At 43.3% G+C, this 17,005-nt stretch overlaps 1 protein-coding gene across 1 annotated transcript in view; it reads right to left on the bottom strand.

The window, feature by feature from the left end:
• LOC124595782 overlaps nt 1–1,249 on the bottom strand; it is a 56,772-nt gene extending 55,523 nt beyond the window's left edge. Inside the window, exon 1 of the mRNA XM_047134668.1 lies at nt 1,182–1,249. Coding sequence (XP_046990624.1) covers nt 1,182–1,236 — 55 coding nt within the window. The 5' untranslated portion in view covers nt 1,237–1,249. The remainder of the gene's footprint in view (nt 1–1,181) is intronic.
• Between the last annotated feature and the right edge of the window lie 15,756 nt (nt 1,250–17,005).

Below are 17,005 nucleotides of genomic sequence, written 5' to 3'. Positions count from 1 at the left end.
ATAAAAGCGGTTCATCGCGCCTGCAGTAACGTATGCCACGTCTCGTTTCTGATCCTTGGAAATTCTCTCTTGTGATGACAACAGCACACTGTGAAATGAAAGACTCGGTATTTTGCTTACGTGGCGAATTAAAATATGAACGACAGTGCTAATACATAACAGTTTCCTATCACAAAGTGTGTAGCTCACAGAGAAATACGAAGTTCCCTCCGACAGACGAATCACCATAACCACCTGAACTCCTTCTCAGTCCCACCATAACCTGAACTCATCCTCAATCTGTAAGACGCACCAACAGTTCCTTCCCATACATCATAAATTTAACGCTGCTTATGTGAAGTTAAATCGTCGATATTTCAAATATTACCTGTCAAAATGACACAGCTCATCTCCATGAGTATGTATAAACGAGACAAAGTGTTGGACCTAGACATTAAACCGTTCGTCATTGTGCAGATATAGTGAAGTCTCTCAGGTATAAAACATAAATTGTGATTCCTATCATTAACAGGACACACGTTAATATTATAGCGATCTACAGAGAAATAGTCGGTTGCAATACGGCCGTTGTTTAAAATATTCACCGTCTGTGTTTTGCTGGAGGTATTGCGTGGTTCGCAGTCCCCACAGTGTGTGTCACTGCCCTGGATTAAACCCAGTACCTTTCCACAGCAGTGCCTGTTGTAGGCATAGGTCCACTGTGTAATCAGTCGGTCGGAGGGAGACCTTAAGCTCGACAGCACTAGTTACATCGTCACTAGGTTTCGCCCCCTCGTTTCATTTCCATAATCATAGATGTCAACTCAAACTAGATACGATACTGGAAACACTATTGCATAAAATGTCTCCTCTATACGGAAATATACATAATGTATGTACAAGAACAGGATGTAGACATACTGTTGATGACATATCGAGTTTTGGGTCTGGGCGTGATTCATGCTCAGACAGCCTTATAGTAAGGTGACCGCTCGCGGGAAGTGATACATCCGGCTTCAAATTCCGTCCCGGCACAGATTTTCATTGTTCTGGTTCCATTCCACTGTCAACTGGAACATAGAGAAGTGAACGTGGAATATACTGCCTTGTCACCACACCCAGTAATGTGTTTACGGACCCTCTCAGGCATCATTGCGAAGTGCAGGAAGCCGTCAAATACGCCAGTGAAAACTACGACTCACCGGACACGTCTGCCACAGCGACAGAGAGAAAGGAGAGCAGCAACAGTAGGCGCATCGTGTGAGACTGGTCCTCACCACCGGCAGACACTTAAACTGTATACTGCGGCGAGGAGGAGTGGCCATCACCATTGAACCTTCACACCGAGAGCTGATAGCCTTCTGCCATGTAAAACGGAGAAGCCATCTTCGTCCGACCGATAGCAGCTACTTTTCCTCCTGGCTATCAACTATTGAAGGACAAGGTCACCAACTTTGGGACTAGTATTACTCTTCTGTCTTGTCTCATTTGAACCTAATTTTTTTTTTAAGTCAGTACACTTTCACCTAGCTAGATGAACTCCATACCTTACAGCATTTTTTAAACTTTTCATCCCTAGATAACCACTACTTCCATTTCTGTCAGCAACTCTTATGCATAATGTAATCTTCGTTCATCGCTCCCGTTTTCCCCAATACTGCTGCTTGTAGCGCCCAGTTAACAATTACTGTCCATTGTTGTCAGTGTTGTTGCCATGACTTAATTACTTTCTTGAAAAAGGAAACGAATACTCAGATGCTAGCATAATAGTACTGAGTGCCGAGAAAGCAAGTTACTGTACAGTGCTGTCAGGTCAGTGATACCGATGAACGACAACACTGTGTAGTGAAAGGGATCTGGCACTCAAACTTTCCTTGTAGATAATATAAGAGAGTGAAATCCACAGACGGGTAGACTTGGAAATGTCGAACAAGCTGAACAGTAACTCCACAGTAGGAAGTCCTCGAGGTTTCCTAGAAATGTGGAAAATCCCACTGTTACATCTCGTATGGTAACATGGTAGCACTCACGACAACTCTCTGGGATGTTCGAGAAATTCCACGACCTGTGGCACTCGTGAAAACCACCAAGTATACATCTAACTGGTGAGCAGAGGGTCCGAAAGCTTGGTCAGGAACAAACGCCGAACTAAGACAGCGTAACAACACTTACGCAAGCGAGCATAAGCCAAGTAAACAAGAATCCAGCCTAGTGTCAACACGCGACTGACTTCCAAGTCCGCTTGGATGCACAAGGAAACCTTTATCTCCAAAAGCACTGCTCAGTGTACGCGACACTCACGTCACTTACGGTGGAGTCACGAATCAGTTCGACTCTCGACACCTCCTTATCCGACATTCAGAAGTCTGGTTTGGATGTGAAATCCCTTTCCCCTTGAACGGTCACATAGGACCGAAAATAGCTTGTACTGGAGTCACCGAGTCAAGGGATGAGGGACGACTGATGTCTACCAGGGTTTCCTCGTGGGTGCTCTGTGGCAAGAAGTCTAGGGGACGTTTGGTGTGGTGATGCGCTTACGCTCCAGGAGAGACTGGAGATCATGAAATGGTGAGGGTTGGGAGCCTCCGGCACCTTCTGCTGGCTGCAGTGAAGATGGAAGGTGATACCTTATCTTTATCACAACACTTACCTCCCTCTGGCGTGTTCCTCCAGGCAAGGGCATAAATTATATTGCTAGTGGCGAAGAATTGGTGGGATAGTCCGCATGTGCCACTTGTGCGGAGAGAGCTGGGGTTGGTTCTTATCTACCACCTGTGCTAACAGCATCTACACTCCTGGAAATGGAAAAAAGAACACATTGACACCGGTGTGTCAGACCCACCATACTTGCTCCGGACACTGCGAGAGGGCTGTACAAGCAATGATCACACGCACAGCACAGCGGACACACCAGGAACTGCGGTGTTGGCCGTCGAATGGCGCTAGCTGCGCAGCATTTGTGCACCGCCGCCGTCAGTGTCAGCCAGTTTGCCGTGGCATACGGAGCTCCATCGCAGTCTTTAACACTGGTAGCATGCCGCGACAGCGTGGACGTGAACCGTATGTGCAGTTGACGGACTTTGAGCGAGGGCGTATAGTGGGCATGCGGGAGGCCGGGTGGACGTACCGCCGAATTGCTCAACACGTGGGGCGTGAGGTCTCCACAGTACATCGATGTTGTCGCCAGTGGTCGGCGGAACGTGCACGTGCCCGTCGACCTGGGACCGGACCGCAGCGACGCACGGATGCACGCCAAGACCGTAGGATCCTACGCAGTGCCGTAGGGGACCGCACCGCCACTTCCCAGCAAATTAGGGACACTTGCTCCTGGGGTATCGGCGAGGACCATTCGCAACCGTCTCCATGAAGCTGGGCTACGGTCCCGCACACCGTTAGGCCGTCTTCCGCTCACGCCCCAACATCGTGCAGCCCGCCTCCAGTGGTGTCGCGACAGGCGTGAATGGAGGGACGAATGGAGACGTGTCGTCTTCAGCGATGAGAGTCGCTTCAGCCTTGGTGCCAATGATGGTCGTATGCGTGTTTGGCGCCGTGCAGGTGAGCGCCACAATCAGGACTGCATACGACCGAGGCACACAGGGCCAACACCCGGCATCATGGTGTGGGGAGCGATCTCCTACACTGGCCGTACACCACTGGTGATCGTCGAGGGGACACTGAATAGTGCACGGTACATCCAAACCGTCATCGAACCCATCGTTCTACCATTCCTAGACCGGCAAGGGAACTTGCTGTTCCAACAGGACAATGCACGTCCGCATGTATCCCGTGCCACCCAACGTGCTCTAGAAGGTGTAAGTCAACTACCCTGGCCAGCAAGATCTCCGGATCTGTCCCCCATTGAGCATGTTTGGGACTGGATGATGCGTCATCTCACGCGGTCTGCACATCCAGCACGAACGCTGGTCCAACTGAGGCGCCAGGTGGAAATGGCATGGCAAGCCGTTCCACAGGACTACATCCAGCATCTCTACGATCGTCTCAATGGGAGAATAGCAGCCTGCATTGCTGCGAAAGGTGGATATACACTGTACTAGTGCCGACATTGTGCATGCTCTGTTGCCTGTGTCTATGTGCCTGTGGTTCTGTCAGTGTGATCATGTGATGTATCTGACCCCAGGAATGTGTCAATAAAGTTTCCCCTTCCTGGGACAATGAATTCACAGTGTTCTTATTTCAATTTCCAGGAGTGTATGTGCTTGTGCCTATATATATATATATATATATATATATATATATATATATATATATATATATGGCGCCCGCTGTTCTGATTGACGTAGACGTAGTTGATTCTTTAGGCATGTCAGGTGCTGCTGACCTACCTCACCTTTATCATGTTGCCACCCCGTATGTCGCACCATGAGCCTTTGTGTTCAGCCAGGTGTGAGCCCAGAAGGTGGAACCTTGCTGATACTGGGACAGATCCTGTGGGTGAGAGGTGCGTGGTACAGGGCGCTGTAGATCGAAGAGATCGTGCGGCTGATCGTCGTGTCACACATCAGCAGGACTGTGTACATTTTTTGGTGTTGCTCAATCAAATGCCAAAAAACTGGACCGAGCAGCCACTCTAGGTACTGCCAGGACTGTTTTCTTTAGTTGTGACTTGAATGTCCTGACCAACTTCTCATCCTCTGCTCTTGATGTGGCATGGAACACTGCAGTGGGTAATTGCTGATTTCCATGTTGGCGGCAAGCGCTTCAGAATCCTCCAACACAAACTGGAAACAATTGTCTGACACCAGGGTGCTAAAAATGACAATGACAAGGGTGCCTGAACTGCAGAACGCAGATTTTTGCAGGAAATTCGAGAAACACATAGGAATTCAGAAAAGGCGTTTACCATCAAAGGCCACACTGCCACTAGAAAACTTTGTGGTGAGGTTGCCTCGTTGTAGGCACATACTGAACAGGCTCATACGATGTGCTCGATGGCAGAATCAATTGCAGGTTATTAGAGATGTTGCTGGGCCAGTACATTTATGCATGACATCGACCAATTGGATGCATGTAACATCTTCAGAATCCATTCGCGCAACAAGGATAGAATAACGATGTGGCAATTCTGATCTTCGGTAGCTATTAGTAGGACATCTACAAAGGTGAGCCTATTGCGACGTTTGAAATACTTGGAAATCCTGTCCAATTGTCATGTTGGATTGCTAAATTCCCAAGCTCGTTGGGAGCCCCTGTCTATAATATTCCAATTTGGCAGAGATCCGGCGACCTTGCTGGCCAAGGTAGGGTTTGGCAAGGACAAAAACAAGCTGTAGAATCTCTCGTCGCGTGCAGGCGGGAATTACCTTGCTGCAATGAAAGTCCAGGGTGGCTTCTCACGAAGGGTAGCAAAACGGGGCGTAGAACATTGTCGAGGTACTACATATCCAACATGTGTGGGTATATCTAAGGCAAAAATAATTCCAATAATTGTATAATAACTAATAATGTTTAGAGCAGTGGCTCACAAGCTGAAAGTAATGTCATTTTGTAAGCCAAAAAACAACGTGATTCAATTGTGTGTGGATCATGAAACTAAATTTTTAAAAATTATTACTATTATCGCTATTTCAAAGGTTGAAACACTGACTACACAAGTTTCCAATAATTAAATTTTTCTTTTCTACGCATGACACACTGTACTACATAGTTGTTATTACAGCTCGTGGAACATCTTCCGCGCAAAGACCACCCACTACACACATTCTTTGAATTCATCTATGTTACAAAAAATGAGAGGTATATTTAACACATACTGAAATGTCTCGTGAAAATGCCTTCTCCGAGTTGTAGCTAGATACCGCAGTAGACCAGAAATTGCTTCCTTATTCACTTTGCAACAATAAATGAGATAATTGAGAGAACGACACAACAGTAACTATGTAATGGCTACAACACTGCTGTAAGGGCTACACATTATTATAATTATTATTGTCATTATTACCAGTGGTAATTTCATTTAGTTCAGAACTATGGAGTCCAGCAGTCAAGTGATTTACACATGTCTAAGTATTGTCCACACATTTTAATTTGCTTGATTTTAATTGCGGTTGCAGTGTGTAGGTGAATCAAGTGTCGCTAGGGGGAGGACTGTTGCAGGAAGTGCATGTTTTATTACAAGTATCTACCCTTATTGTGGGCAGTTAACTTTCGTTTCTGAGAAGAAATTGTAGGTAGCACTCGCGATGCACTCAAAACTCTTTTCATCATTCTATAAAAAAGAAGCTTGTTAGAAACAAGCAGTACCAATTGCCTCATTGACTCGTTTGTTCGTAGTTTAATAAAACGTCTAAGAAACAATCTATTTATCCTTAGTTATTTTAAACTTTAAAATGTTCAATGAAAATTCTGTTTCATTCCAAAGTTTAGTCAGGTGGGGGGAATGGCTATTATCTGAACATACTCAGAGATAATTGTGTCTGCCCACTCGTTGAATATAGCCTGCCTAGGAAGCTGTTTTCTCGGATCACTGGACAACAGTTCAATCAAACGTATTGTTACAGCAAGTTAAACTGATATTATTTAGCTTTGCGTATTCACAAAGGTGTGTCGCAAGCAAATGGCGACATGCATATAATCAATGTCCTTTGGTTTATACAGTTTCAATGAAAGCAAAATAACACACTTGATAAGTTATTGTTGTAGCGTTTGTATGACGGCTCGTCTTCCACTCCCTAAGACTGACTGCAATTCTGGGACATTACGAGGAACAGGCAAATCTCGTATGGCTAACAAATGCGACTGAAGAGGATATACACCTTCACTGTTTATGACATGACCAAGATACTGACACTCGGGTTAAAAAAAAAAATCACACCTCTCCAGTGTACACTTTAGTCCTGCATCAGACAACACACGAAACAAAGCATGTAAATTTGCAATATGTTTTTCAGGTGTACGGCCTGCTACGACAATATCGTCCAAATAGTTTGAACATTTTGGCACTTGTACAGTCAGCTGTTCCAAATGCCATCGGAAAATGGCGGGTGCGGAAGCACTGACAAAAGGCAAACCCAAATATGTAAAGAAGCCCAAATGAGTATTCACTACAAACACTTTTTGAGATTCATCATCGAGCGGTATTTGAAGATACGCGTCGAGTAAATCAATTTTTGAAAAGCAGTGACCAGCGCCTAATCTGTCCATGAGATCCTCCGGGCGTGACAAGGGGTAAGTATCAGTCACAGTTTGTGGGTTGACTGTAGACTTAGTCAACACAGAGGCGAATGCGACCAGAAGGTTTGAGGAGCAAAACCAGTGGACTTTCCCACTGACTAGCTTGTAATGGCGCAATAGCTTCGCTATATTGCAATTCTTTAAGTTCAGAAGCGACTTTGTCCCGTAATGCAATGGAAACAGTTCTTGTCTGGCAAAATTTCGGCTGAGCATTGTCTTTCAGAGTAACATATGCAACAAAACTGTTAGCCTTGCCAAGACCTTCAGAAAAGAGTTCGGGGAATTTCTTCAGCAAGCGAGCTACACTGCCGTTGGCATTGAATGCAGTCATTGACAACACATTGACCTGAATTTTAAAGCCAAAGAAATCAAACGAATCAAGGCCAAATACGAGGGATGGAACTTAAATAGTGGCAACTATTTATTCACAACCGACACAAAAGAGTTACATGTTTGCACCTGTTACTGTCCTTCGTGCAGAACCCGTTACCAGCGAAGTGGTAGGCGTTGTAAACCGTTAGCAGAGCCTGTTCTGTTGATGGTGCGAATGGAGCGGTCTTTAAGTTATGGCGATTCTCGTGATGGTGTTATCCTAACGCATTACGTTCTTCCACGGCAGACCGTCAACGCACAGTATTACTGTTCGTTTTTGGAGCATCACCTGCGACCAGCTTTGCGCAAGAAGCGGCGACACTTTCTGCGCAACTCACCCATCGTTTTGCACGACAATGAGAGGGCGCATACAGCGCAAGCTGTGGCTGCTCTGTTCGGTCGATGGGACTGGGAGGTGCTGTACCATCCAACATACTCCCCGAACTTAAGTCCTTGTGACTTTGATTTGATTGCGAAGATGAAGGAACCATTTCGTGGCATTCGCTTCAGAATTGTTCCAGAGATTCGACAGGCAGTAGACCGCTCCATTCGCACCATCAACGGAACAGGCTCTGCTAACGGTATACTACGAGTTCCACATCGCTGGCAACGGTTTCTACGCAACGCTGGTGTTCTCACACTCGCGTGATTGTAGCACAGTGAAAGTCACAGTTCGCGTATGCGAGCATTGCAGGAAAAGTACATTTTCCGAGAACGGGAATGTCTTGTCCAGCATAAGCCTCCAGTTGAGTGCTAGTCTTAGACAGGCGTGGGGAGACACAGTAATAATGTTTTCCAACAGTTTGGAACCACTGCTCTACGATATTGACCAAGTACTAAAAATACTAATATTACTTGTACTGCTACTTTTAAGGACAGGCACAGGTGCTAACATGTAACTCTTTTGTTTCTACTAATAATAATAACAACGATAATAATTATTTTCGTATTGCAGACGTCCGGATCACGGTGTTTCAGCTGCACTTCCGCTCTCCACGCGCCTGGACTTTAACTTCAGACCAGTATTCCCGCTTCCGTTTCGTGTGCCACTAGCCTCTGGTTTCAGTCCACGGTCTACAGTCGTCAGTTTTGGCTTCCATTAGAAACTAAGAGCTGTTAGTGTTTATTCTTGACCGCATTGAGTTTATGGACATCCTCTACAGTTGGCGCCATCTCTTGCATGTCTTTTTTCCACCTTGGTGGTCACGCCTCCTTGGCTTTTATGTTGCGTATGTAACGGAAAATCCGATTATATAAATATGTAGGACTCATACGGACACTAAGTTCATAGAAAACAATCTTGCTGCAACGAATGGCGTATGTGAAATTTACTACGTACGTGTAGAGTTCGTGGTTGTGACTTCTGAATTCATCAGTTTCTTTGTTCGGACATAAGATATTCCTCATTACCTGTCTTTCTCTCTTTTCCGATTTCTGGACCAGGGATTTTCCTATTCACAGCAGGGCATCCTGTGCTTCGTATTACTATACAGTAATGTCCAATCTTGACATTGATTATTGACTTTTTTTTAACAGACTCTGTCTATATCTACATCAGTACTCCGCAAGCTACCTAACTGTGTGTGGCAGAGGGTGCTTCTGGTACCACTAACTGACCACCCCTTCCCTGTTTCACTCGCGAATGATGCGATGACAGAATGATTGTCCGTTAACTTCTGTATAAGACTTAATTTCTCGAATTTTCTCGTGGCGCTCATTTCGCAAGATGTATGTGGGACGACTTTATATGTTGTCCGACTCTTACTGGAAAAATGGTTCAAATGGCTCTGAGCACTATGGGACTCAACTGCTGAGGTCATTAGTCCCCTAGAACTTAGAACTACTTAAACCTAACTAACCTAAGGACATCACAAACATCCATGCCCGAGGCAGGATTCGAACCTGCGACCGTAGCGGTCCCGCGGTTCCAGACTGCAGCGCCTTTAACCGCACGGCCACTTCGGCCGGCTCTCTTACTGGAAACTACGCTTTCGAAATTTCAACAGTAAACCGCTTCATGACGCACAATGCCTCTCTTGTAGCCTCTGCCCCTGGAATTTGTTGAGCATATCTGTAATGCGCTCGCTGTGATTAAACGATCCCGTCACGAAACGCGCCGCTCTTCGTTGTATCTTCTCTATCTCTTTTATCAGTTCTGCCTGGTAAGCGTCCCACATTGATGAATAATACTGAATAATCGGTCGAACGTGTGCTATGTAAGCCACTTTTTTCGTGGATGAATTACATTTCCTTAGGATACACTATTTGTTTAATGTAGTCATTCCACGTAAGGTCGTTGGGGATAGTTACTACTAGTTTTTTTACCATGGTTACTGTTTCCAGTAATTTGTCATCAATAGTGTAGTTAAACAAGAGTGGAATTCTCTCCGTATGTGTGTGCAATATGTTACATTTAGTTACGTACAGGGTTAACTGTTAGACCCTCCACCATTCATGAACCCTCTGCAGGTCATTGTGCAAATCGATAATGTCTTACCACGTTGCAACCTTCTTACAGATAACCATATCATCTGCGAACAGCCTTACAGAGCTTCTGCTAGTTCACTTATATACACTGTAAACAGTGATGTTACTCTCATGTTGCCGGCCGGAGTGGCCGAGCGGTTCTAGGCGCTACAGTCTGGAACCGCGCGACCGCTACGGCGCAGGTTCGAATCCTGCCTCGGGCATGGATGTGTGTGATGTCCTTAGGTTAGTTAGGTTTAAGTAGTTCTAAGTTCTAGGGGACTGAGCCATTTGAACCATTTTACTCTCATGTTCCTTGGCGTACCTACGAAACTATCTTTACATCCGTCGATTTTTTTGCGTTAAGAGCGACGCCTTCAGTTCTGTCAGCAAGGAAGTCTTGAATTCAGTAGTGGATATGGTCCGATAGGCGGTAAGCAATTTTTTTTTTCACTAAACGGCAGTGCGAGACAGTATCACGTGTCTTCCTGAAGTCGAGGAACACAGAATCAACTTGAGCGCCAATGTCTACAGCGCTGCACATCTCATGGAGCAACAGAGAGAGCTGAGTTTAGCTAAACCTCTCGTTTGCGGAATTCATGTTGATATTTATACAGGAGATTTCGCTGTGCAAAAAAGTCCTAATACTTGAGCACAAAACATGTTCCGTAATTTTACCACAATCTGATGTCAACGATAATTATGTGCATCTGTCTTACGACCTTTGTTGAAAATGGGAATGACTCTTTTTTCAAGTCGGTAAGTACCCCTCGTTGCCCTAACGACGTACGATAAGCTGCTGCTGGAAAGGCAGCCACTTCTTTCGCATAATCTCTATAGAATCTTACAGTTATCTCATCTGGTCCTGATGACTTTGCACTACGAAATGATTGTAATTATTTTTCTATTCCACTACCAGTTATCATAATATCTGCCCAACGTTCGTGTGATGATTGAAAGTAGGGGTTGTGTTACGATCTTCCGCGGTGAAACTGATTCAGAAGACCGAATTAAGGATCTCCGCCTTCTCTCTGCCACTATCCGTTTCGTTGTCATTATGGTCGCGGAGTGACTAAATAGATGATTTCGAACCGCTTACTGATTTTACTTAAGACGAAACCCTCTTAGGGTTTTTAATCAAATGGGTTGACAAAGTATTACTTTCAAACTTATTAAATGTTTCTGTCATTGCTGTACTTACTCTCATTTTTGCTTCGTTCAGCTTTTGTTAGCTTGAATTTGACTTCTCTAGAACCTGTGATGAAGCTCGCTTTGCTTACGTAGCAGTTTTCTAACACGGCTATTAAACCACGGTGGATCTTCCCCATCCTTTAAGACCTTGCTCGAAACATACTTTTTTGAAGTACTCTGAACAATGCTTTTGATTTTTTTCCGTTTGTACTCCACGTACCTGTCCCCAGCACTGAATATTTGATGTTGACTACTCAGATACACTGCAATTTGTATCCCATCACTCTTGCTAATCAAAAATATTTTCCTATCTTTCTTAACATTTCCTGTAATAACCGTAGTCATACATGCTATCACAGCCTTATGATCATTGATACCCCCCTCTATGTTAACTGGTTCGAGAATTGAGGTCTTTTTGTTGTTAGGAGGTGTAATACGTTACCTATACGCATTAGTTCTCTAATTTTTGATTGCTTAATATGCTAGTCCATGGTCCAAAGCCTTCTTTCTCAGAGGAGTCTGACTCTACCCACTTCTTAGATATTTAAACTTCTCCGTTCCTCTGATTTTTGCTTCTGCTATCTCTAGTCTACGTGATGATTTGGTGTTTGTAATTATAGTAATAATGAAATAGTGGTAATATAAAAAATTAATGTACATATAAGGCAGGGCCCAAGAGTGATAATGTGAAGTGATAAAGAGACATGAAGTTGGCTGCTTTGGCTATAAGATGGAGGAAACGCCTAGTGCCCATAAAGAACTTTGGTTAAAGGATAAATGATAAAGGGAGGTAGTTGTATCCAAATTCAACGTGGAACATGTTGTTGTAGGAAATATGTGATCAGTTAGTTATCTTTTGAAAGTAAAGAAATGAGTCAGTTCTCTGATATCGTGAAACACAAAATTTCGTCATTGGGTTCACGCTGCGGGTAATGGTCGCTGATGGAGGGTGCGAGTAAGAAAAGATATTACTGTGACTGGAAGGTCTGTTTCGCTATGCTGTCAGATGAGAGGGCTTACTTTCAAAACATACATAAGGGACTAAATACGCCGAGCAGACTGTTAAGCAAGGAAGCGTAAATTTCTGCTGTAGTCGAGATATGTAAGCACAAGTGTTTGCGCAAATTTCTAATACACGTAGAAAGAAAATATTAAATGTTTTGTATTTCGTGGAGATTTGATGGTGGCTTCTTGCAAGTTGCGTGTTCAGCCCGATTTAGTTTACTGTCTAGTATTACTCACAGCCATAGAAAAAGAAATACGCATTTCTCCCACTTAAAAATAAAGGTAGCAGTGCTTCCAGAAATTCTGGAATGACCACTCAGAGCCGCACGGGATAAGGACAGAAGGATATTATATTGTGCCTAGTTAAATAACGCTGAATGGGCATAATAGTAACAATGTCAAATGACATTCCTTCTTGAGAAGTGCCACATGACAGCTATTGAGATTATTTCATCTCAAAATATTCATGAGTTTACGTCAATTCCATTCAATGAAGAGAAAAGATTTCTTTTATTGCATCTACATAAGAGGAAAACACTGAAAAAAATCAATGTTTTTAACGGGTTTATGTTATACCAATCTTTGTTCCCCAATAACTGTTCTGTCTGAGAAATATACGTCACTAGATTTTCTTCTTCTTGTTCTGGCGTCGACACGCTATGCATGTAAGTTGTACAAAATCCATACTTTCGCTATTAGTAACTGTAATGCTGCACTTTAAACCTGTTTTGTGTCCGAAAACGAAATACGGATCTACTATTACAACCTGAGATTAATTAGTACTACACTCTATTAGTACACCAGGAAAAGCGAAGAAACTTCCTATCGGTGGAAAAATGGATTACAACCTTTGATTTTTCCTTACAAGACGTTATCATTATTTACTGTTTGGAAAAGGGTAAAGACATGACAGATTATTTGGCTCAGGTTATTAGATCATCCGCAGAGTGGAAAATAGGAATCACTGATCGCTTGTCTTATTTGGCTCTTCAACCAAAGAATGCACCAGCCCATTCATGGGTCACTTCTATGGCGAAAGTGCATGGGATTTTACCATAGCTGTGGCTATAGCCATGTGTTTTTAAGGAGTTTTCATAACCTCCTTACAGGAAACAAATTTTCGTCCAATGCAGAGACTTTTCGAGCTGTAAACTGGTATTACGCAGAGTTATAACAAGTTTCATTCTTGAGCGAATGCAACAGTACTAATCTCACTGACATGATTTCTACCATTTTCTTGCTGTCATTTGCACTAATTTAGTGCTTTAACACAAAAGTGATTGTGAATGACAGGGATGTTTGGGTATCGTTCATGGAGGTTGTTGGCCAGTTCCGGGACAGTGAAAGTAATTCACCTTTTATTCTGTTGGAAAAGTTCAAAGCGGTATTCTCGTCTGATGATCCTCAAATTGACGTTTTGAAAATTTACTGCGATTATTTCCCCGAAAATCTGTATGATGTCAGTCAGGAATAACGTGAGTGAAACTTCCTGGCAGATGAAATCTGCGTGCCGGACCGAGACTCGAACTCTCCGCTGCAGAGTGAAAATCTCATTCTAATAACGTGAGAGGTTTCACGAGATCATTAAAGTGATAGAGGCACAACAGCAGAGAAGCTGGAATGTCCACATGGTGAGAAACTATTGTATCAATATTAGACCTTTTGAGGAGAAGAGAGGACGGAAACATAAGCCAACGGAGAGTTCATTCGGATGCAATAAAGTGATGTTTACGTGGTTACATTTCATTAAAACCTGTCTCGCACTGAGAAATTAATTAATTTTTCATTCAATTTAGGAGTGTTTTGCCAATTTTCTCGTTTTCAATGAGACCACAACGTTACGTATGTGAAGGGGAAAAAACCTTCAGTTCGATAAGTAGTTAGTGTAAATAAGCTACTACATAATAAAAGATGACGGAAATAAATTTTTTTTCTTGGCTGTGTTATCATTTAATGACCACTGTATATTATGATTTACGTAATAATCACCATTTCGTTAGATTGACACTGTATATTATGATTTACGTAATAATCACCTTTTCGGTAGATTTATGTTTATTAGAGAAGAATATCATCACCAGCAACCGCAGCCATTTGACATCCATTGTTGGCTAAAGGACTGCTATGGACTGCTCCCTTCAAAAAAATGGTTCAAATGGCTCTGAGCACTATGGGACTCAACTGCTGAGGTCATTAGTCCCCTAGAACTTAGAACTAGTTAAACCTAACTAACCTAAGGATATCACAAACATCCATGACCGAGGCAGGATCCGAACCTGCGACCGTAGCGGTCTTGCGGTTCCAGACTGCAGCGCCTTTAACCGCACGGCCACTTCGGCCGGCTGACTGCTCCCTTCATTGCAGTCTTCCAATAAATGCATCCATTTGTTCGTTGATGTTTCCTAATGTCACCTACTCGTATTTCATGATGATGTCGCCTCGGTGCATTCTAATACGGTAATATCCAGCGAAAAACTTCATTTGGGAATTTCCAGTCTATCTGCCTGGCTATTTTTCCTGCCCGCCTACATTTCACACTGTCTGATCAAAAACATCCAGAGACCCTTATGTAACGCAAGACTGAACCCTAGATATCACGAAAAGCGGACCCACCGGTGTAAAAGGAGGTGGGGGAGTATAATGCTGTCATCAGACAAGTAGTATCAGCAGAACAGCAGAACAGCTCGCTTTAGGAGAGTCCTTTGGTTTCGAACGTGGAACTGTCATTGGATGTCACCGTAGTAACGATCTCACCAGGGACATTTCAACCATTCTAAAGCCGTCCAAGCTGACTGTTGGTGACGTCATTCTGAAACGGACACGCGAAGGAAGAACCACAGTAAATCAAGACCAGGCAGACCTTATGTACAGATGGACAGGGACTGTCGGGTATTACGGAAGGTGGTCGTAAAAAATTGGACAAGGTCGGCGGAAGTAATCACGTGTGAGTTACAAAGTGCTACCATCAGTCCATCTAGCACAATAACTGTGCGTTGGGAGTTAAAAATCTATGATTAAATGGCCGAGCAGCTCCTCATAAGCTAAACACTTCTGTGGTCAGTGCAAGCGACGCTTGAGGTGGTGTAAACATCGTCGCCATTGGAAATCTGATGGCTGGAAACGAGTAATGAGTCACGCTGTACCCCGTGGCAACCAACGGAAGGGTCTGCTTTGGCGAATACCTGGAAGAAGCTACCTGGCACCATGTGTCGTGTCAACAATATATGTCGTGTTCACAATATATATAAATGACCTAGTAGATAGTGTCGGAAGTTCCATGCGGCTTTTCGCGGATGATGCTGTAGTATACAGAGAAGTTGCAGCATTAGAAAACTGCAGCGAAATGCAGGAAGATCTGCAGCAGATAGGCACTTGGTGCAGGCAGTGGCAACTGACCCTTAACATAGACACATGTAATTTATTGCGAAAATGTAGAAAGAAGGATCCTTTATTGTATGATTATATGATAGCTGAACAAACACTGGTAGCAGTTACTTCCGTAAAATATTTAGGAGGATGCGCACGGAACGATTTGAAGTGGAATGATCATATAAAATTAATTGTTGATAAGGCGGGTGCCAGGTTGAGATTAATTGGGAGAGTCCTTAGAAAACGTAGTCCATCAACAAAGGAGGTGGCTTACAAAACACTCGTTCGACCTATACTTGAGTATTGCTCATCAGTGTGGGATCCGTACCAGGTCTGGTTGACAGAGGAGATAAAGAAGATCCAAATAAGAACGGCGCGTTTCGTCACAGGGTTATTTGGGAAGCGTGATAGTGTCACGGAGATGTTTAGCAAACTCAAGTGGCAGGCTCTGCAAGAGAGGTTCTCTGCATCGCGGTGTAGCTCGCTGTCCAAGTTTCGAGAGGGTGCGTTTCTCGATGAGGTATCGAATATATTGCTGCCCCTACTTATACCTCCCGAGGAGATCACGAATGTAAAATTAGAGAGATTCCAGCGCGCACGGAAGCTTACTAGCAGTCGTTCTTCCCGCGAACCATTCGCGACTGGAACAGGAAAGGGAGGTAATGACAGTGGCATGTAAAGTGTCCTCCGCCACACACCTTTGGGTGGCTTGCGGAATATAAATGTAGATGTAGATGAACAGCAAATAGTGGAGGAGGCAGTGTTCCAGAATGGGGTAGGATGTGATCCCCTTATTGCACTTAAGAAATCACTGAATGCCGAAGAATGTATAAATGCATGCCTTTAGTAGCAGAGACCTTTTAATATGTATGCTCATCACATATGGATTTAAAAATTTTTTTGTCTGTTTACTAGGATCTGACGTCAGTAGACTGGGCAGAATTTTAATACAAATACTTTACTATTTTAATTTTGTTGCAATTCCACAATGACTATATATTGTGGGTATTCGGTACAAATATTTTTAAAATGTGTCCCATTAAGTTCCATGTGTAAGCGAATAGATTTAAAAATAATAAAAAAATATATGTTACACATATACATTATCAACGAAATGTAATGCCGTACTTGAATATTGCACATACTCAAAGTATTGCATTATAATTTTCTGGCTGTGTTCAAATACAAGAGTATCGTATATAATAGTGACAGGAATGGTTAGTATTCAATGAAGTCGCACAAAAGAGGAAACCTCTTTAATAGAACAGATATTTTACATTACTTTATTTCAATTCTTGTTCTTGGATGTGACACTTAAAATGGGCTTCAATGGTGTACTTTCATAGTTTTATTTGTATTTCTAAAACTCAAAGAATGCTTATAACTGAATAAAATATTCAAATACTTGGCTAATGCTGTTTAGTAATGTTGA

This window comes from Schistocerca americana, chromosome 2, assembly GCF_021461395.2.
Source record: "Schistocerca americana isolate TAMUIC-IGC-003095 chromosome 2, iqSchAmer2.1, whole genome shotgun sequence".
Taxonomy (NCBI): domain Eukaryota; kingdom Metazoa; phylum Arthropoda; class Insecta; order Orthoptera; family Acrididae; genus Schistocerca; species Schistocerca americana.
The sequence above is the reverse complement of the archived record's forward strand: the minus strand, read 5'-3'. Positions and strand labels throughout refer to the sequence as shown.